At 40.1% G+C, this 20,707-nt stretch overlaps 1 protein-coding gene across 3 annotated transcripts in view; it reads right to left on the bottom strand.

Annotated features, from left to right (window-relative positions):
- Window positions 1–2,128: 2,128 nt before the first annotated feature.
- The window catches only part of LOC134615992 (SLIT-ROBO Rho GTPase-activating protein 1-like), a 42,034-nt gene continuing 23,455 nt past the window's right edge, over window positions 2,129–20,707 (bottom strand). Inside the window, exons 6-23 of one of the 3 annotated variants that reach the window (XM_063460735.1) lie at window positions 19,148–19,345; window positions 18,731–18,859; window positions 18,173–18,394; window positions 17,912–18,013; window positions 15,663–15,860; window positions 15,056–15,140; window positions 14,929–14,956; window positions 14,784–14,817; window positions 14,029–14,089; window positions 12,717–12,794; window positions 12,488–12,622; window positions 11,245–11,350; window positions 9,213–9,437; window positions 7,717–7,796; window positions 7,147–7,348; window positions 5,601–5,741; window positions 4,474–4,807; window positions 2,129–2,939 (exon numbers count right to left, since the gene is read on the bottom strand). In XM_063460735.1, coding sequence (XP_063316805.1) covers window positions 2,487–2,939; window positions 4,474–4,807; window positions 5,601–5,741; window positions 7,147–7,348; window positions 7,717–7,796; window positions 9,213–9,437; window positions 11,245–11,350; window positions 12,488–12,622; window positions 12,717–12,794; window positions 14,029–14,089; window positions 14,784–14,817; window positions 14,929–14,956; window positions 15,056–15,140; window positions 15,663–15,860; window positions 17,912–18,013; window positions 18,173–18,394; window positions 18,731–18,859; window positions 19,148–19,345 — 2,811 coding nt within the window. In that variant the 3' untranslated portion in view covers window positions 2,129–2,486. The remainder of the gene's footprint in view (window positions 2,940–4,473; window positions 4,808–5,600; window positions 5,742–7,146; window positions 7,349–7,716; window positions 7,797–9,212; window positions 9,438–11,244; window positions 11,351–12,487; window positions 12,623–12,716; window positions 12,795–14,028; window positions 14,090–14,783; window positions 14,818–14,928; window positions 14,957–15,055; window positions 15,141–15,662; window positions 15,861–17,911; window positions 18,014–18,172; window positions 18,395–18,730; window positions 18,860–19,147; window positions 19,346–20,707) is intronic. The other 2 variants (XM_063460737.1, XM_063460738.1) reach the window with 2 other exon arrangements.

Below are 20,707 nucleotides of genomic sequence, written 5' to 3'. Positions count from 1 at the left end.
CTAATCCTAAAGTAATGATGGTATTTCTAACCACTGATATACCACAACTTTATCCTTTCAACAGCTGCTGAAAGTTAGGGGACCTAGCTTCTATCGGATATTTACATAGAGGTCCTCCGGCTTTGAACTGTAATACCCTTCAAGGACCTGCAGTTCAAAAAAGCGCCCCTCCAACAGCCAAACCCATCTGTTCTCTGATTGGATAGTTAAATTTGTGATTGACATGACATTGGCCAATCAGATGAAAGGAAGAAAAACAGGGTCAAAATTCGTACTTGTAACTTGAAACTTGAGTGCAGAGTTTCACACGTATTTTTTGGCTAAGTCCACACACAAATTCTTTTTACACATACAAATCTTTTTTACGCACACACAAATTCTTTTTACACATACAAATCTTTTTTACGCACACACAAATTCTTTTTACACATAAAAATCTTTTTTACGCACACACAAATTCTTTTTACACATACAAATCCTGATTTACAAGTACAAAATATTTATGACCACAATTTGAGCCCATAGAAAGGAAGAAAAATTGGGTCAAAATTTGTATGTGTAAGTTGAGAGTCACATACAGCCAGGGAACCTGAGCGCAGAGTTTTACACCTAGCTTTTTGCTTTGTATCTGTAACCAGACCTTAACAAAAAAATTTGAAACTCGTGTAAATATATTTTACAAACAAATCTTTTTTACACACACACAAATTCTCATGTGTAGATGCACAAACATAAAATTTTCAAATATTTTGGTTTACAAGTTTACAAAACTCAGTTCACAAATACACATTTGATTTACAAGTACAAAATATTTATGACCACAATTTGAGTCCATACATATTCGCATTAACGCTGCAAATCTCCGTTAGCGAGTTACCGCGGATCGCCCCAATGAGCTAAACGTGCTAACGTGTTGACGCCGTGCAGCCCCTCGCACGGAGCCATCCTCGGTAACTCGCTAATGGAGATTTGCTGTGTTAGTGCGGTTATGGCGTTAACGTCTTTTTAACGGGATTAACGCTGACAGCACGAAATTAATGTTTCAAGAATACATTTGAAATACTCTTTTGAGCATACAGTTAAAATTTTCAGGATAAAGCTTAAATTTCAAGTTCGAAATTTAATGTAATTCAGTTCAGCTTTATATTGTAAGGGAAGGACCCCACAATAATCGAATAAACTGAGAATAAACTGGTAATACAAATTTTCAGAGTAAAGTAGAAATATCGAGAATAAAATGTTGAGAATAAACTCAAACATTTTCCATAATGAATGGGAAATACTGTTTAGAATAAACAGAAGCTCCTTAGACTACGGTGATCTGACTAAGAACCTTAAAGTTGAGTATCAGAATAAAACTGTCGGTCTACAGAACACCTCACGTAGATTACGTCACACTTACGAAGCATTTTCAGTCACTCAGAAGTTTTTTCTCTTATAGCTCACAAACACTTCATCACCTTTCGACTCTATTCGCAAAATTTAAAAAATAAATATAATTTTTTTTCTTAACTTGGCACTGATGCTCCTTGATACACACTTACAAACACTCACACACAGCAACAAAATCGTACACCCACCCCACCCCCTACCCGTCCCAGAAAAAGCTCTAACCAAACTCCACCACTCACTCCACCACCCTGTTTGAATGAAGCTCCGGTCTGGGCATGAGGTTCCCCCGTCTGAAAACACAAGAAGGCTGTTAAAAAGCTTAGCGAGCCGCCGCCGCAGCTCGCAGAACATTCAATAGATGGCTGAACAGTCGTTAAAATACAGGAAACATTCATTAAGTAGCTGGACGTTGGTTAAATAACAAGTTTTCTTTCACTGACGACCTCAGGAGGCGTTTTCGTGGTTTTGAGGTGCAAGTGAGCTTAGCAGCTGAACCGAGTGAAAAAATTAAAAAAATAAATTATAAAGTCCCGCAGACGTTGTTGAACCATTGTTTGCCGCGTCCTCTTCCCAACCGAGTCGCTCGTCCTGGATACAGCAGCCAATCGCGTTCGTTTCTTCTTTTTTTTTTTCTTTTTTTTCTGGCAACAGTCACATTACTTAAACTACAGTTTTACTGGAGCTGAACTACACTCCCCAACTCCCCCCACACCCCCCACGCGTCTCTCTCTCTCTCTCTCTCTCTCTCTGATTACGATCTCACACAGGAAGCCCCGCCCACGCTCGTACCTGCATCTCCGCATCAGCAGTTCTTTTAGCTAACCTTTGATAAATGCTTCGATACATGGAGAAAGTAAACTCCTACACACCAAGAGAGTACACACCAACCTGACGACACATAAATATCATGGCATATCATATCATAAGTCATGTCATATATTATATTTTATTACTACATTAAAAGCCTTTTTCGTCTTTCCTACCATTTCTACCCTCATGTTGATTATAAACATTAAGCAGTACCCTGATCTCCTCTTCTGGCCCATTTTTGGCCCGGGTAGGCCTGATTCGGCCTCTTATTGGCCTGGTTTGGCTCACATGGTGCAGGATTTGTCCAGCGGCGGGGGTAGAGGCGGGGTGCTGCTCTTAGGTGGAACCATAGGTTTGGGTCTCAGGGCAGGTGGTCGCAGCGGAGCCCCGATGCGAGCGGCCGCCACCGGCTTGAAGGAGCCCAGAGCATCAGGGGATGGGTTGGCAGGTCTGGGAGGTCCAGATGGAGGTCCAGGGAGTGGACTGATGGGGCTCAGAGGACTCAGGGGGCTTGGGGTGCCTGGGGTACCGGGCGTCCCGGGAGTTCCGGGGGTTCCCGGTGTGCCCGGTGTGCTTGGGGTGCTGTGCGGGCTGGGAGACTCGGAGGAGCAGGTGGTGACGGGGCCATTCTTTACCTGCTCCAGGGTGTCCAGGACCACGTCGGGGGCCGGCCGGCAGCCCTGTCGCTCCAACTGCCTCAGCTCCCCCAAAGCCACACTCACGGTCTCCTCGATGTCCTGCAGGCGGAGAGGACGATTGAAGAATAAGTTAACAGTTTTAAATGAATCCATTCACACATCAAGTGAGATTTTGGTTCCTTGAATGATTCTTCAAAAATTAATACATGTATATTTTAGGGGACCTATTACGTTCTTTTCCAGCTCCATCTATTATTCCTGGAAAATAGCTTTTACAGATTCAGAGCTTAAAATAATCCTTACTTATCTTATCCTCTCTTAGGCTTGTAAAAGTAATTTAATTTTGACAAATCAGTTAATTCTAATTTAACTTATGATTATTAAAATGAGAAAAATCAAGATGCAGCTGTTATTGTGCTGCAGTAATGTTCTTGTTTCCTTTATCTGCCAAAAAACGTATTCATTCAGTTTAGCACAGTTCATTTAAATCAACTTAATTAAAAAGACAATTTATTTGAAAGTTTAATAAATCCACATTTTCCAGAGTGTGAGTAATCATGGTAAAAGTAATTATCTCAGTATTGGCCAGAGAAAATGACTTTTTTCTCTGAAACAAACCATTTTACCTCCTCTCCTTTAAATGTGCTTTTTTCGCTATTGGCTGGCTTTCGCAAACAGAGCCAAGAGCAGAAAAAACTTTCTGAAAGAGAGTGTTGTATTAAAAGCCAAACACACACTTACAATTTGGAAGGTAGAGCCTTAAGTCGAACTGTATCTTTCTGTAGTAAATCATGAAAACCTCTGACTGAATCTTGAGACAAATAACGTAACAGATAAGATTTTACTTTTTAAAAAATAACACAAATATATTATTTCTGTATGATTTATCACTTTCATAAGACTGGAACCTGTCGGTGTTCTGACTTAACATGGAAGCATTTCGACCTCAAAGAAGACTCCCAATCATTTTCGCCTCCAGATTAAAACAGCCCCTAATGATGTCAAACAGAGCAGGAGTAGAAAAAAAAACTGCCTGAACCAGAGTGTTTCGTTCACGAGGATTACTTCGCATACGAGGACTTCATGATTTTAATTTTGTCTAAATATTAGAGAAATTAAGAAACAGCAAACTTACTTTAAGGAGTAAAACAAATCCAAGTAAAATTTCTAGAAAACTGAAACCACAAATTTAGAGCTACTAAAGAATTTATAGCGTGTCACAAGAAGAACCAGTTTGAAGCAATTCGATATAAAATCCCCATAAAGCTTTTTTATTTTTTTGCTGTCCAGAACTGGGTTGTATTTTCTCCCACTGGCGACACTGTGAGAAGCATGGAGCTCACTCGAGAGACGTTGTGGTACTACTGTGATTAAAATGGATGTGTCATTGTTGCCGTTCAGATTTGGCAGAGTCGTAGCTGAGAATTTTTAGAGTCTGATACCATCAGTGTCACTTGCTCACTGATATATAAAGGTGTTACTCAGCCGTGGATTTAGGATTTCAATCAGAGATAGGTAGGTGAATTTCTGCTGTCTGTTTTCAGATCCCCCTCCAGTCTGGTGACACCTACATGCAATGAAAACAAAGATTTTTTTCAATATTCATCTCACATTACATGTTTTCTAGGCGTACCTGTGCCAGCGCATCGGGGTCGAGGGCTCGGGATCGATGGGAGTCTCCAAAGCCATGCTGCCCGCTGTTGGAGCGCCGTATAGGTGTGTCCTCCGGCCTCCGCAGAGAATCGTGTCGACTCACCGTCATGGTCACGGCTGCAGAGCGGCGGCGGCGCTCCGGGCTGTCTAGGGGTGGGGTCAAGCCTTGGCCCCGTCCCAGCAGCAGCTCCCTGGGGCTGAAGTGACCCGTCACCGGAGGAGAGCTGCGCTCCATCACGCCTCCGTTCCCGTGGTTGTCGTTAGAGCGGCAGAGGGGGCGGCGGAATAAACCATCAGTTCGCTTCCTCCTGTGGCTGTCAACAGGAAGTGTAAACAGCATTAGCTCAGGTAGAATGAAACAAATCATATTCAGCAACTACTAAACTACATGCTATCTTCCCTTTGGAGAACCCGCAAGCTCGTCTCTGCTTCTACCAAAGCTTCTCTCATGTTTTTTTTTAAACTCAAATAATTAAACAGCTTTGTGGATTTTATAAATTCAGCTCCTTATATGTAATACTTAAGTGACGCTTCAAGTTTTCGAGTTTTACAAAAGTCCAGTTTGTGTAAATTTTACGTAACTGTGAATGAACCAGGAAATCATGGAAATGCTCCCATTTTTTATTATACACAGCATAAAACATGGATGCAGTTACCAAGTTGGAAAAATTAAGCCAATGTGAAAGTGCCTAAAAACCTCATTGACAGCCGATAGGTGATGGCGATAGGTGTGGGGGGTTTTTTTTGTGTGTGTTTTTTTTTAAGAATCCAACATAAAAAACACAAAATTTTATGCAAAGTGTTAGAAAACTTTAGGTCTAACAAGCATGTCCACATAATCACACTGGTACTGAATGCTTTTTAAGCCTCTTGCACAGATTAGCTTAGCCACACTTGGGTTGCCTTCCTTGACGTGTTGTGAGGAATGACTGCGAATAAAATAAAAGGTGTCTGGAGTCTGCAGATGGGGAAACTGGTCACATGAGAACAGCTGTGACACCAGCGTGATGAGATCCGCAGGTATTTTTAGAGGTGAGAGAACAGGATGGGCTTAAAACACGCCGCAGAAAATCCTCCCAGGTGTCACGATAATGAAACGTGTCTTACATGACAGACCTGTTGTAGGTCTCTGGAGGTCTCATGTCGGTTGGGGAGCTCAGCTCGCTCCTAGACCGCTTATCGTCGGTGCTGCTGCTTCCTCCGTCGCTGTCGGCTTTCTGACTGAGTGTGTCTGACATGGCGTCGGCCCTGAAGACACAGACTCTCAATCAGGACAAATCACTCTGGAAACTGGAGAGCTGAACTAGCACAGCGCACCAATCATCAATTAACTGATCAATAGTATGTGGTTAGTGACTGCCTCAGCCCAATCAGTCTGTTAATCAACAAGGTGTACAATCCAGTGAGCAGCAATCCACCCAAATCCATCACTGCAGCTCTTCAATGAGGCCATCGAGCCACTCACGCTAACAAGAACTTCTACAAAGAAAGATTTCAACTCAAAACTACGACTAAACTAAACCATTTACACACACCATGCATCCACTTTGTTCTTGTTCTTGTATTGGAAAACTGAAGATAAAAACTAGGTAAATACGATTAAAAATGTACGTAAGACACTATACATCTGTCTATGTATATCTATACACATATATCCATATAAATTGATATCTATGGAAAACAGAAATACTTACATTAAAATAAAGCTTGAACCAAATTGAAATATTTTGAAAAATATTTTTAAAAATGCTTGAGTAAAATTAAACTTTGCAAATAGTTTATGCTGTGATAACGTTACACTGTAATATTATAAAATGTGAAACGGAAGTGAAGGCTAAATTATGTCTAGGAAATATGTAGGAAATAAAAATAATTATACTATTTTTTTAATTTTTTCCAATCATCTCATGTGGTATAAAATACATGTTACATTGTGACGATGCGGCACAAAGAAATGCAAATGAATTTAAAATGCTCTTGTTCACGTACACGCTGCATATGAACCCCCAAATTCTCAATGTAATGCTTTTATATCAAAATATTATAAATTATTACACGAATAAAAAAATGAAACAAAAATGAATCAAGTGTTAAAAAATGAAATGCCCTTTCCCTTTCTTCCTCATTCTGATCCTGTCTACATGCCTAATCTCTACATGCTAAATGCACTGAGCTGCTGTTGTGTGATTGGCTGATTAGACATCTGCATTAACAAACTGTGGAACAGTTGCGTGTGTTATTTATAAAAACAATTCTGGTCACATTTAAGATGTAGTCACACAAAAAAGCCCTGAATGCATTGGTGTTATTATCCTGTAATTTAGCAAAATCATTAAAAAGTAGATAAACAGTACAAACATATGCAATTCTGAATAATGGCATGAACTCAATAAACGACAACAGTTTTTGTAATTTATAAACGATATTTTGCAGTTTTATGAGGACGCAAACCAAAAAGAAGCATCATTTCAGAAGCCTGCAATCAGGAAATAAAATCAAATAAATTTGTTTAAGTGAAAAAACACAAACTGAAAATCATTGTTTTCTAAACATTTTAACACATTTAATGATGAACTCTGATTATTTTATGGATTCGAGTATTTTCAGACTGTGCTGCAGCTATTTTAACTTTGTGTTTTTGATGTGTACAAACCATCTCGGGCTGTGCACTCGCCTGTCCTTCACCACGATGTACTGATGAGGCACCAGGCCGTGGTTGCCGTTGTGCCGGCCCTCCCACCAGTCATGTGATGCGCGCTGGAAGAGCTGTAGGGAGGCTCCCTTCTTGAAGGAGAGCTCGCGGCCCGACCGGCCCACGTAGTCAAACCTCGCCACTGCCTCCACAGCTTCACCCTCTGCCAAAGAGACAGAGAGAGAAAAGAGGAGGAGGAGGAGGAGGTGAAGATAAGAGCCAGACATCGAACTGGAGGTGAACCTGAACTTGTCAATCAACGGTCCCTTAGGCTTTGTTCCGCCCACCGCTCCACCAATCAGAAAAGAGCTTTAAAAAGAGTCTTTTCTATTAATTCAGATGGAGAGATGGGGGGGAGGCTGGGTGGGGTGCGGATGAAAGGAGGGAAGGAGAGTGGTGGTGGTGGTAGTGTCTCCATGGCTGCTGTTGCCGTAGCAACCACTCTCCAGCACCACCACCACCACCACCACCACGAGGGAGTACGAGTATGGGAGTGTGGGCGATTGTGTGAAGGTCAGGGGTCATGCGTACCCTCGTCGCTGGTCTGGGTCTCGGTGCCGGCGTCGGGCTCGGCCTCCTCCAACGCTCCCGGCTCGCTGAACGGACTCTCGCTGTGGGAAGAAGAAGCAGCAGATTGACACACACCCGTCCATTCAGTGTGGGAACAAAGGAGAAACACGCACAGCAGGAGGCGAGCCCGCTCATCGGAGTCTGAGGACGTTTACGGCTACAGTAGAATGTCAAGACTCAGAAGATGGTGGGAAAAGAGAAGCTGTAGGAGGTTTCCCACAGCAGAAGGATTACTGTCTGCTCCAACACCTCGTGTTCCTGACAGGCTGCCAGGTGTCTGCTCAAACTAACAGCTCAATTTATTCAAAGGCCCCATCCTGCAGTTAACCTTTATTTGTATACATTAAACACCATTAAAAGAATGCAGAATTTCCTATAAGAACTTTCTATTTACAGTACATGTAGTGATAAACATAGATCTACTGCTGAGTTACTGTGACAGTAAAGGAAACCTAAAATTGTTCTGGTTCGGGTTCTGCAGGGTGTTTCTTTCTTTGCCCTTTTAAGGAACTCTGAGGTATTTTCCTCTGTTTAAAATAGCTTAAAGCCTGTATTGTATTGTGCATTAGAGTTATCAACTCAAGCTGAACCACAGCCAGACTGTACTTTGGTGTCATTTTTACTTCCAGCAGCAGTGGGACATAAGGTAAAGCCTGCGGAAATGAAGGAAAGCTAAAAAGAAATATTAGAAATTAAACAACTGCACACATCTGGAGACATCTCTACACACCCAGTGGAAAAAAAAAAATCTGCCCCCTTGTGGTGAAAGCTTTAGTTAAATCCTGCAGAGGTTCATTACAGAAGGTACCTTTAAGCAGATTTGTGGTGTTTATTCTTGATGAACATCAGAATTATTGATGTCCCCATGAAGTGCAGGTCATACTGCATGATATCAATGTGTGATTTATTTCTGCATTTTTGAAGTAAAGGTGAAATACCAGGGAACACGTGCTTGAAGCTGTCAAAGTAAGAATTTACCAAAATATCAGAAATGAAACGGTTAATCTGGAAACATTAAAATATAAAAACAAAATTCAAGGTTGGCGAAGAAATGGGCATATAGATGTCTTAAATCCTGGACTCTTATTAGCTGTTGTGCTAATGAGTCACAGAACACGTCAGTGAAAACTCAAAAGCTTATGTTGCAAGTTTTTGTTTTCCTAAACCAAATATAAAGTTGTCCAGTCAAATCTTTAGTAGGTTTTTGTTTATGTGTAACCCTTGGAATTATAAAAATGGCATCAAAGTTTGATATTTAACACCAAATGGTGGACTTCCTGTTTGGTTTAGGGTATATTTCCCAGAGGCTTTTACTGCATCTGCATCTACACGTGTAACAATTTCAAACAAATGTCATTCTATGTTCAGGACATCAAGTAATTTACTTTTGTTATTAATAACATAAATGAATTTAATTTCCAACAGAGCGTAATAAAGGATAACGTCCTGATGCTCACCAGTACTGGTCTCCAGTCATACACTTCTCATACACTGGGCCGGGCAGCTCCTTGGTGTCGGGGAAGATGTTGTCATGGTGCAGGATGACCGTTTTAATGACCTCATTTACGTGCGCCTGGCAGGCCACCTGGTCCAGGGTCTCCGGTGTCGGCAGTAGGGTGGGGCCGAACACAATGGCCAGGTTTCCAGCATCCATCATGTTCTCATCGTTGTACTGGGAAAGGCTGCAGAAACGTGGGCAATATGGCCAAACTTTACTTGTTTACAATTAAACTGTTAATTACCAAAACTGAGAGAAACACTGAATTTAGAAAGTATGACTTCTTTTAATGTTTCACTGTACAGTTGTGTTTAAATATTAGAAATATGGCTCTGAGGAGCAGTGAGGAAAAAGAAAAGTGAGCGCTAAAAAAGACTGTAAACAATTTTCCTCATCTGTCTTAAACTGACATTATTTTAATGGAGTCTAGTTTGAGAAGTAAAGGGAACTATAATTTTCCCTGAAATAAAATATCAAATCTTGCTTAAATAATAACTGTTTGAAAATGAGACTGTTACTAAAATAATTGCCAATTAAACTTCTGTCGATTAAGTGATTGATCACCATTTCGCTCTAATTGAGACCTACAGTGGCACAACAGAAGGTTTCTCATGTAACCATGGTTCTCTGATACTTAATAGCAACATAAAATCATGATTTTTTTCTGACTTTTTAATCAATAAAAGTTTTCTTCTTTTTGTCTGACTAACAGTTCACACCTTAAAATACTGAATATACCTTCAGATAAGACAAAGAAAAACCGCAAATGTTTTTGTTTGGTATTGCATTTTAACCATTTTTGATGCTTAAATATGACTCACCAGATTAATTATGCAAAAGTCTGTAGTTTTACACTTCTGTGTTGTTTGCTGGTTTCAAAAGGTGACAAAGCAATTTTTAGGTTTTGATTCATACACAACACTGTAATGAAGAATACAATCTCTATGCTTTTTATTTATTTTTTAAATGGAGTCTGGTTTGAGAAGACAGCGTAAGAGTTAAGAAGTTAGTAGATTACTTACATAAAAGATTAAATAATAATTAAATAATTAAAGATTACTTATTGATGTAACCACAGTTCTATGAAGTTTTATGAAAAATAATAAAATGATAAATTAAAATGAAACATGAATGTTTCTGAACTTCGGAGCAGCAGCCCCAAAACCTCAGAAATATGCAATTTATGATCACATGAGATTTATTAGGTTACTGCTTTATTTTTATTATTATTACTTGCTATGTTCTTTGCATTAATTTATAAAGTTTTGTAATTTTTTAAGCTTTGAAAACCTATAAAATAAATACATTCAATGAATTTTTATAATTATTTTTAATTAAAAAAGAAAAAAAATCTTGTATTTTCTGAATTATTTTATTAAAAAATATTCTAATATCACCAAAAAGGTCCTAATATTGTTACTCTCTGCATGTTTTGTAACGTTCTCTTTTCTGCTATGAAACCATACAGCAAATTTCCTGCAAACTACGACGCCACAGCTCTTTATGTGATGCTCCACTTTGTCTTATTATTTTAAAAAAGCTTGCCTTAATACAATACAAATACACTTCTAAAGCTAAAAGGCTGTATTCAATAAACTCTGGCATTTTTCCATTATTGCAGCTTTCATTTCAAATAGTGATTGAAATATCTTCTCTGCGCTCGACCGTGAAGCTCCTGGTTTAATAACACTGAAGCTGAATGCATTTCAGAGCCCTGCTAATAAACACACCAGTACATCACTCGCCTGGTACATCGCACCAGCTCATCACACTTCCTGTTCACACCTCCTGCCTCTCCATGCTGCTCTCTCATTCTATATTTATTTGAGAGGCTGCAAAAACAAAATGAGCTGTGTTTTATCATCTATACAAGTGTGCACTTCGAACCCTTTTCACTACAGGAGAGGCATCTCCCCACCCAGCTGGGAAAACACAAAAATGGGCAATTATCATAAATGTGAGGGCCCGGTTTTGTATAAGTGGATACTCACTGGTTGAGGAAGGCGAACAGGTAGCGCATCACCACCAGCGTCGCCCTTGGGACACCCAGCAGGATCTTACGGATACACTGCGCTCTCTCGTACAGGTTTTCTATCCCTGCAGCAGGAAAATGCACATAATCTAAAGTCATTATGAGTCCCTGAGACATCACGAGGTGTCTGTAACACGATGACACATCCTGAAACACGCCAGTCGGTGCCGCAGAAAGGGAAGCAGGCGGCTCCATGTCTCTGCTGTGGAGGGGATGGGTTTCAAAGAGACAAAGAGACACTAACGAGAAACAAAGACGAGGAAACCGAGAGGGAAAGTGACTGCGTGTGGGCTGAAAAGATAGACAGAGATTCACGCTGAGCTTCACCGCAGCAGATGGAAGCTGCACAAACGGTTCAGACTCAAGTGTTAAAGCAAATGAAAGTCGAGCTTCACAGACAATCACTTGATTTGAACATTTCACTGGGACACAAATAACCAACTGTTGGATCTTTTCACATTTCACTGCATCTACACCACCCAAGTTAGTTGGAGCTCTGCATAACTTCATCCACTATGTAGCTTGTATAGGTTATACTTGTTCGCCATGTGCAAGAAGAATATGCACTAGTTGCTAGCATCTAGCAACTGTCATCTAGTGTTATGAAGGTTGATGATTCCATCCCAAGCTCCTTCAGGAGTTTTTTCAACCCCAAGGTTGAAAAAACCTTGGGGTTTTTCAACTAAAAGAGGGACATTGTGAATAGCACTTTAATAGTGCTTAATGAAAGTGCTTTAATTAAGCACTTTTTATAGGTAAAAAATGCTTAATTAAAATTTTACATTTTTAATTAACCTCCTGTTAGGAGTGATAGTTGGTCATATTTTCCCATGCTTTGTCCTAAAAACACTGCCTGCTTCATCAGTGAGAATGATAATGTGGTTAAACTATATTTGACAAGAGTTGAACGCCATTAAGTGGCAAAAACACACTGAAATTTGACCAAAGTTCAGTCAAGAGAACATCCAAAATGAGCCCATCCACAGGACAAGGTCAGTGGTTTGGATTATTTGCTATGAAAAAGTCCCGATCCTTAACTTAATATAAACATCTTAATATCAGTATCAAATCTTTGTGATTCTTTTCTGTTATCGTTAACATATTCGGTGGATTTTTGGTTGCTCTATGATCAAACTGTTTCTTTTACATTATTTTTCTGTTTTTATCATGAATGATTCAGTCTATGTCTATGCAGTACTTACGGACACAGGAGATGAGGTCATTGAACCTGTCCTTGGGAAACAAAGGGTTCTCCAAACCCCTGAAGTAGAGCTTCAACACTCCAGCCACAGAATTAATGTCATGGTTGCTTTCCTCGTCAATCAGCGGATCGTTACCTGGACGAGAGGCAGAAGAGAAAAATCCTCAAGTACAAGTTTGCCGGCGTACTTATCACATGACAGTCGAGTTACCTTCCCGTTGACCTCTCACCTCTTTCAAACGAGTTCTTGATGTCATTGACCTCCACTTGTGATCCTGATACCCGGAATATGCCTTGATGCTGAAGACCTGTTGGGAACAGCAGAGGGATGGAGGTTGCACATAGTCACAGTCTAAGCCTAGCTGATCTGTCCCAAATGCTGAGAAACAAATGTTGACATAAGTTGTAGTATGAACACTTGCTAGTTTTTTATGGCGAAGTGCCAAAGACTGATTTATCTACTGATTTAACAAGACAAAGTACTAATCAATCCATGAATGAATTGTAGTTCATATGCCTACTCACAAAAACCACTGACTACATAGAAATTGTAGTTGATAGCAGAGGGATGCTAGTAACTAGCTTCAAAAGCTATTTATTAGCCATGTGACACCAATGCCTTGGAAGAAATGCCTAGTTGATAGTATGGATTGCTAGGGACTAGAGTAACATTCTGCCAAAAAATGATGTTAGTTAGGACTGTAGTTCTTAATCTAGAAGTGGTAGCTGCCAACTTGGGCTACTAGGTGCTAGCCTAAGGATCTAATGATGAGTTACGTCAGTTGCATATTCAGTAGGCGGCCAAGTAGGCACAGCCGAATAAACAACACAATCACAATGTCTATGAACTCTTGGGTTGGCCTGTTTAGTGCATTTCATAGGCAGACAAAAAGAGCTTTTATTCATGGTCTCTACCTGTTATTTTGCTATTGATTACATAAAATGTAAAATATATCAGGATATATATATTTGAGTACATTTTATTTTACATGCCACCAAAAGTACATTGTAGAACACACCATGTTGAGTATGAGGCTAAATTCAGTTTTATAGCATAATTATAAAACAATGATTATCAGCTGCAGCTTGGGAATGATTGAATTAAAATGAAATCACTGTTTTGTACTTGTTCAGCTGTCAGGCGCTGGCTGTGATGCAGTTTTGTTGTTTGCAGAATGAAGAGAGTGAAAGGATGCCAACACGAGAGTTTGACAGTTAAGATTTAGGCGGCTTTATGTGATCAACAAAAAAGGATTTAACTGCCTCCTGCAGCACCATTCATAATGTCCCTCTTTTAGTTTATAAGTGTAAAACACCTTTGGACAGCCCACAAATACACGCAACAACATTTCTGAACCAAAATTATAGCTGATGGCAAGCAGGAAGAAGGACTTCAGTACATTAAATTCATACCTTCCAGTCGTTTTTTTTGCTGTAACTAACAAACGCTTCATCCCTTTCTCTAATTTAGCCCTTCATCTGTCAGCATCAGCCACTACAGCATTTATTTCACTTTGTTTAAAGCTGAAAAGTGACACTCACCATGTAGGTTGATGTAGCGGATGCAGCTCTCCACAAGCAAGGGTATGGCTTTGGTTGAATCCTACAAAAACGCAATTAGAGTGCAGAGTATTTTTAATTTTATTATATTTATAAGATTTTTGAAGATTTTTTTTTCATGTACATTAATGTATGAATATGTTGTGTATTATGTGTAGACAGGTTGTGGACATGCACCAATCAACAGACATGCAAAAACATTACATTGTATGGTATATCCCTTGATTATGAGATTAATGGCTCACCATAGCAGAAAAGAGAATTGTGGTGTAAATTGCTTTATTATTGTAAAACTAACATGTTTATGTTTGAAATGTAGTTTTTGCTGTGTTACATTAATACAATGATATTACTACTAATGTTTTATGATAGATATTGTGTGTGCAGCTTCACTGTCCTGCTATCTTTTAAGCCAACAATTGATCAAAAAGTATGCAATAAAAGTTCAAGGAGTTATCTTTTCTGCCCCGAGTAATGTTTGACATGGTGCAGGTGCAGGGATGGGTAATACTATGGGTAAATGAATCATAAAAATGAGTCATTATTGCTTCTTAAGCTTGCTGTTCTGAGGGCAACATTAATACACTTTCATTGCATTGTAGATGACAACCTTATTTATATTGCTAATATTTCTGCTGATTGGTTACACTCCTCTGGGCTTTCAAATCCAAATTGTAGCCTTTGACAAATTAGCAGATTAGCAAATCCTCAAAAGCCTGGATGAGGTCAAACTTTACCTGGTGCTTGCTATGGGAGTTCTTCCGCCCACGGCTGAAACAAGTACAAAAAGGAGAAAGAAAGCAAAAGATGAGAGTTTTAGAGAGCCAAAGCACAGCAAAGAGATACAACACTTATTATCGATGTGACAGGAAAGCACCTTACCTGGTAGTCAGCAGTTCAGCTTTGTATCCTGCAAGAGAAAAAAGGAGAAGATTTAAAAGTGAAGAAATGCTGATCAGAGTCTGTCTGACAAAGTACAAGACTAAAGAAGACTGAGAGAGACTCTTACCCTCTGCCAACGCTTTCTTTAATATATCGTGTTTAGCCTGAAGTTTGGAAATAAGATTACTTCCCTCCAGGTACTCGCGGAATTTCTGAATATAGGAAATCACATAAATGACAAACACAAAGGCTAAATTATACAAATAAAATAAAGTATGAGTATACAGAATGCAGTGATAACAATACACACTGTACATTAGTGCAAGTAAAGCAGCTAAAAGCAGAATGAACTTCACATTGAATCACTACATCTAGTAAGCGTATGTAGAGACACCACCAGAAGATAGATGAATCTGAAATTTAAAAAATGTCATAAATGAATAAAAAAAAAACTGGGACAGCATTTTGTGGTGTTATAAAGGAAACTAAGTTAACAAAACACTAATATAGAAATCTAAAGTATAACTGTATTCTGCAGCTGTAACAACTTATTTGAAATCTGATTTATCTGACTAAATGTAGTCTGTTTTGGATGTCATGCCACCGTTTACTCTATACTTATTTAATATTTGCTACTTTCAAAACCGACCTTCATCTAATATACGTAACTTTGGGTGAAAAACAGTGTCAAATCAAAAAAATAAATAAATAAATCTCTGATCTGCTGGGCTTACAGAGAAGTAGAAGAGCTCGGTCTCCTGCTGGTTTGCCCGTCTCTTGGCCAGACTGGGTTTGTTCAAGTAGCCGTCTGACACGCTGGACTTCACCGACTCGGAAGACGGGCTGTGGGTGAAGCTCTGGGAGACGTCAAAGTCGTCCAGCACCGTCATGTCCTGCAAGGTGGTCAGAGTTGCACCCCAGGTCTTCTTCACCTGGAAGGTGGCAGAAAAGTGGAATAGCATAGTAAGTATCCACGTTACATGATGCTGATCCATGGCCACATGTTACTCTCAATATGAGGTCCAAAGAGATGTCAGTGAAGATAAGGGAGGCCATCATTTGGCTGAAAACCCAGAATAAACCTATCAGTGAAACTTTAGGAGCCACCAAATTAATGTACTGGTCAGCTCAGCATCACAAAAAATTCCTGAAAGACCACAGACGACAACTATAGTGCATCATGACAGAATGATTTTCATTGTTAATCAAAACAACTTCACAACATTTAACAAAGTCAAAAAACACTTTTGAAGTGGAAGGCAGATCACTGTCAAAGTCTACAATCAAAAGACACCTTCATGAATATAAATACAGAGGATTTATGACAAGGTGCAAACCACTGGTTACACTCAAGGAAACGTCTGAAAGAGCCTGCTCAATTCTGGAATAAAAGGAGAAACTGAACCAAGGTGAATTTGTATCAGAAAAGTATGGAAAAGGGGAGAAACAGCTCGTGATCCAAAGCATACCACATCATGTGTCCGGCATGGTGGCGGCATCGTTATGGCATGAGCCTGTATGGCTACCAGTGGAACCAGACCACTAGTGACAGAAGCAGCAGGATGAAACGTGAAGTGCACAGAGCTGTACTCTCTCCTCAGATTTGGCTAAATGCTGCAAAACTGACCAGACTTAGCTTCTCAGTCCAAATGGATAATGAACCAAAGAAAATGGCAAAAATAAAGAAATGCGATATTCTGCAGTAAAGGTCATGCAGAGCATCTCAAGGGAGCAAACACAGCATTTGGTGATGTCTGCTGGTCTACTGGACTCAAGTTTTTCTACCGATATTAAATGGAAGAGCAACTTTGTAAGATCTGAACACATTACTCTCAGCACAGCTCCATGGATCAATGCATCTGAATTATTGTCATTTTTTATGGGCGTGGCTTTGTTTTCAAAAATGCCTAAGGAGGTGCAGTGTTTACATATGCTACATATGCAAAGAGTGTTTATATTTACAGCAAGAGTAATGAGTCTATGAGTGTTTTTAATTTGTGTTTGTGTGTGTTGTAAGCCGCTGAGATGTGCAGATGCAGCTCATTAATCCAGACTCCTTCAGCATTTTTATGCCCTTCGGGGTGAGTTAACAGCTGCCCTCTGTGCACAACAACAGCGAGGACACCGGCAGTCTGCAGCACCACACAGCTATCAGATGGTTCAACTTTATTTTTAGAGGCTACATATGCCACATTATCACCCCATTAAATCTGTATAAATTACCATAACTTTGTGCAAAGTTTATAACTGTTAGAAAGTTATTAATAATCAATGAGGGGTTTTGGCCACTTTTACCAGAGTATCTGTGTTGTTTTAATTTCTAAAGCTGGAGCTAAATATCTCAGATGGACAACAGGACAGATTAGTGCAAACATCAAGTAAATTTGTGTCCACATTGATGATATTTTTTTAGCAGCTCAAAGAAATCTGTTGTTGAACTTACTGGTAGGCACTTTCTTGATCAGCGCTTTAAGAAGGATTAGGGGAAAAAAATAAGAAAAAGAGGTAACTTCCTGTACATGAGATGAGACCATAAAAATAAACACAAAAATGTGAAGTCTTAGTCCAAATACCAATAAGTGCCCCAGGTATTATTGGGCAAATCTGCAGTTTTCTTTTAGCAACGAACGATGGTGTTGACTCAGTCTCAGGTCCACCTTATATGGGCCAAATTTCAGGTGAGTTATGTCATCTTAGCCAACATTAACACTTGCAGTAACACATATCAGGCACAGATCATGACTTTTGAGCCACATTACAGCTCTAACTGCACCATAACGGTCAAAAATATTCCAGATTTAATTCAATTCAATTAAATTCTTCCATCTGGGATTAAACATTCGATCAGCTTCTGTGTGGGCCTACTGAGGTTGCCTATAAAACATGGCTTATAAACCATCTTAGTGTAGTCCTAGTTAGTAACTCAAAATACAGTTAATGTTTGGTTTTCCTGTGTTTTATGAGATGTACTTGTGTGTCTGACCTCCTCATTTTCTATCTTCAGAGACGCCAGGCGGGTCTGAAGCTGTGTGAGGCGGAGGCTGAGCTCAGACTGGACCTGCGGCTGGGAGGTGATCTGGGCCACCTGATATGAAGCAAAAAAAGAAGACAATTAGAAAATGGTTGTTCAGAGGTCTAAATTCTCTGTGGTGAATATTTAAATGTAATAATATGTGTCAGACTCTTATTTTGAAAGGACAGATAGAGGGGCAAAAAATCTGAAGATATGGTGTACTGCACTGACTGTGTCGCCCATGTGGGCCTGGAAGCTGAAGTTCTGTGGGGGGCAGAAGGCAGTGGGGTAGAGATCCAGCAGACGCTGCCTGTCACGGGCAGGGTCCAGGCCCTCCACAGCCCCCTCCAGGACCTCCAGACCCGCCCTCCTGGAGGCTTCAAGGCTCAGTTCAGCTGACAGGTAGGTCCTCAGTGCCCGGCTCAAAGTGGAGTGGTACCCAAGGTCACAGCACTGAAACAAAGATGGGGATTTATTCACGAGAGGGAAAAGACCGCACGTATTTTGTAGAAATTGGAGAACATTTATGAGGAGAATTAAGAGTTGCAAGGCAATTCAAGTACTAGAATAGCTTCAAGTGTAATAGATGTAACATTCGCTATGGGAAAAATCTAAAGGAATTTTATTCCTATTACCAGAGGCCCTAAAATAATCTCATAAATCCTCTCTCCATACATTTTAAAACTGCCTTTAAACATACAAATTCCTATTTAGGCTTACGAACCCAAAAACCTTTTTAAATGATGAATATACGGTTTGTGCCACAAATACACTCTGTAATTTACTCACATCTATGATATCGGGCAGGTCGTGGATATAGTATTTGAACACCGAGGCGTTGGTGGCCTCCAGAGTCAGCAGATACTCATTTCTGGCTTTCACAGTCTTCAGTTTGTTCTCTGAGTACTTTGCCTTCCTCTAGTAAAGAAACAGACATAAAGAAGATTAAATGGTTGGTTTCTGGTTCTCGTGTACCGATTCCCCTCGTTTGTTCTGCAAATGCGATCAACAAGAGGCAAAAAGTAGCTTTCATAATTAGTCCTTTCTGCTTTCAAGTCATGTTGAAATCAAGAAGAAGTGGAAAGTATTAGGATTAAATAAAGAAAGTATCTCATTCTAAAATATCTCATGCAGGAACAGGTTACCCATCTGGTTGCTTGGATGACACCGTGGAAACACAGTCTCCTTTCTCTATGAAACTGTTACCTTCTCTCTCATTTTCTCCATCTTGCGGGCGGCATTGCGTCTCTGGTGGCGCTCTTCTATCCGCAGGCCAAACACAGGCTCCACCCCTCCGCCAGTCCCTGACACGCCCTTCACGCGCCCCTCCTGCCGCTCCGCCTCCCGCAGCTTGGTTTCTGCGCTGATCGTCTCCGCATGGTACATATGATATGTCTTCATCACCTAGGCAACAGCAGCCCATAATAGCCCAATCAAATAGGAAAACAGCAGTGCGCTGCAGCCGGGGTCGACTGTCTTTTTTTTATCCCCCCAAGGTTATCAGCGCTGCTCTAATCTGATTTCTAGTGTTTGGACAAGGAGCTTTTAAGGCCAGTGCTCTGACCTGAAGAAAAACCTGATAATTGGCAGCCAATAGGAGGCAGATTTTTTCCTTTAAAGCAGGCTAGAAGGATAACGTCAGACAAAAAGCAGAAGAAAAAATGAATGGATGAAAAGTGTGAGGCAGAAAGGACAATTTTTGCATTTATAAAGGAAGCTTTCTGAGCTGTGAAAAGAAGCCACTGACTTTGCTTTGACAGTTCCCTGTTACTACCATTAAAGGAACCTATTCTGCTCATTTCCAGAACCATATTTTAATTCTTGGACTCAAATAGCTCTGCAGGGCGGTGAATCAACTCTGAATCACTGCTCTGCAGCCCCTCATCCTCTGGAACTGCGGCTTCTTTCCTCCTTCCTTTCAGCCAGCTTTCTCATGATTGGCTCCTCATTGTTAAAAAAAACAGTTGGAACAGCAGGTGGGTGGGGCTTTCTGAGACAACCACATTAGGAATATCTGCTCCCTATGACACCACACAAATCCAAGAGTAGAAAAAACCTGGCTGAAACCTAATTTTTTTGCTCACTGTGATTAATTGCACATGCGCTGACCTCATTATTTGAAACTCTGGTCATGATTTAAATGAACATTCAAGAGACAGGAAATAAGCAAAAGCGTAAAAGGTCCTTTTTACCTGTTTAAAGCATCGAAAACAAAAAGCTTTAGATAGAAAAACTGTAATGCCAGGTAATGTTTGAAAGGTAGCGTCTACTAATGTGTGAATAACTGCAATGAATCATTTTTGATAACTGGAAATGAGGCTTTTGAAGTGGCCCACTCCTCTTTAAAGAATTGTTTTAATTCAGCCACATGGGAGGGTTCTCCAGCATAAACTGCGTGTTTAAGGTCATGCCGAAGTATCTCAGTCTGATTCCAGACTTTGTCTAGGTCACTCCAAAACAGCTTTGTTTTTGCAGCCAGAGGTGAACTTGCTGCTGTCTTTCGGATCGTCCTGCTGCAGAACCCAAGTGCTCTTGAGCTTCAGTGCGCAAAATAATAGCTTCAGGATTTTGAGGCCGTGAGCATAATTAATGGTTCTATCAGTCGTCCTGAAGCAGCAAAGCAACCCCAGACCGTCATACTACCACCATCGCCATGTTTGACTGTTGGTATGATGTTCTTTTGCTGTGTTAATTTTATGTCATCTGAAAATGTATGTGTGACAAATGTGGGAAAAAACCAAACCAATTCAATTATATTTGTATAGC

Source organism: Pelmatolapia mariae, linkage group LG17 (genome assembly GCF_036321145.2).
Source record: "Pelmatolapia mariae isolate MD_Pm_ZW linkage group LG17, Pm_UMD_F_2, whole genome shotgun sequence".
Lineage (NCBI taxonomy): Eukaryota > Metazoa > Chordata > Actinopteri > Cichliformes > Cichlidae > Pelmatolapia > Pelmatolapia mariae.
This window is presented reverse-complemented; position numbering and strand designations above follow the sequence as displayed.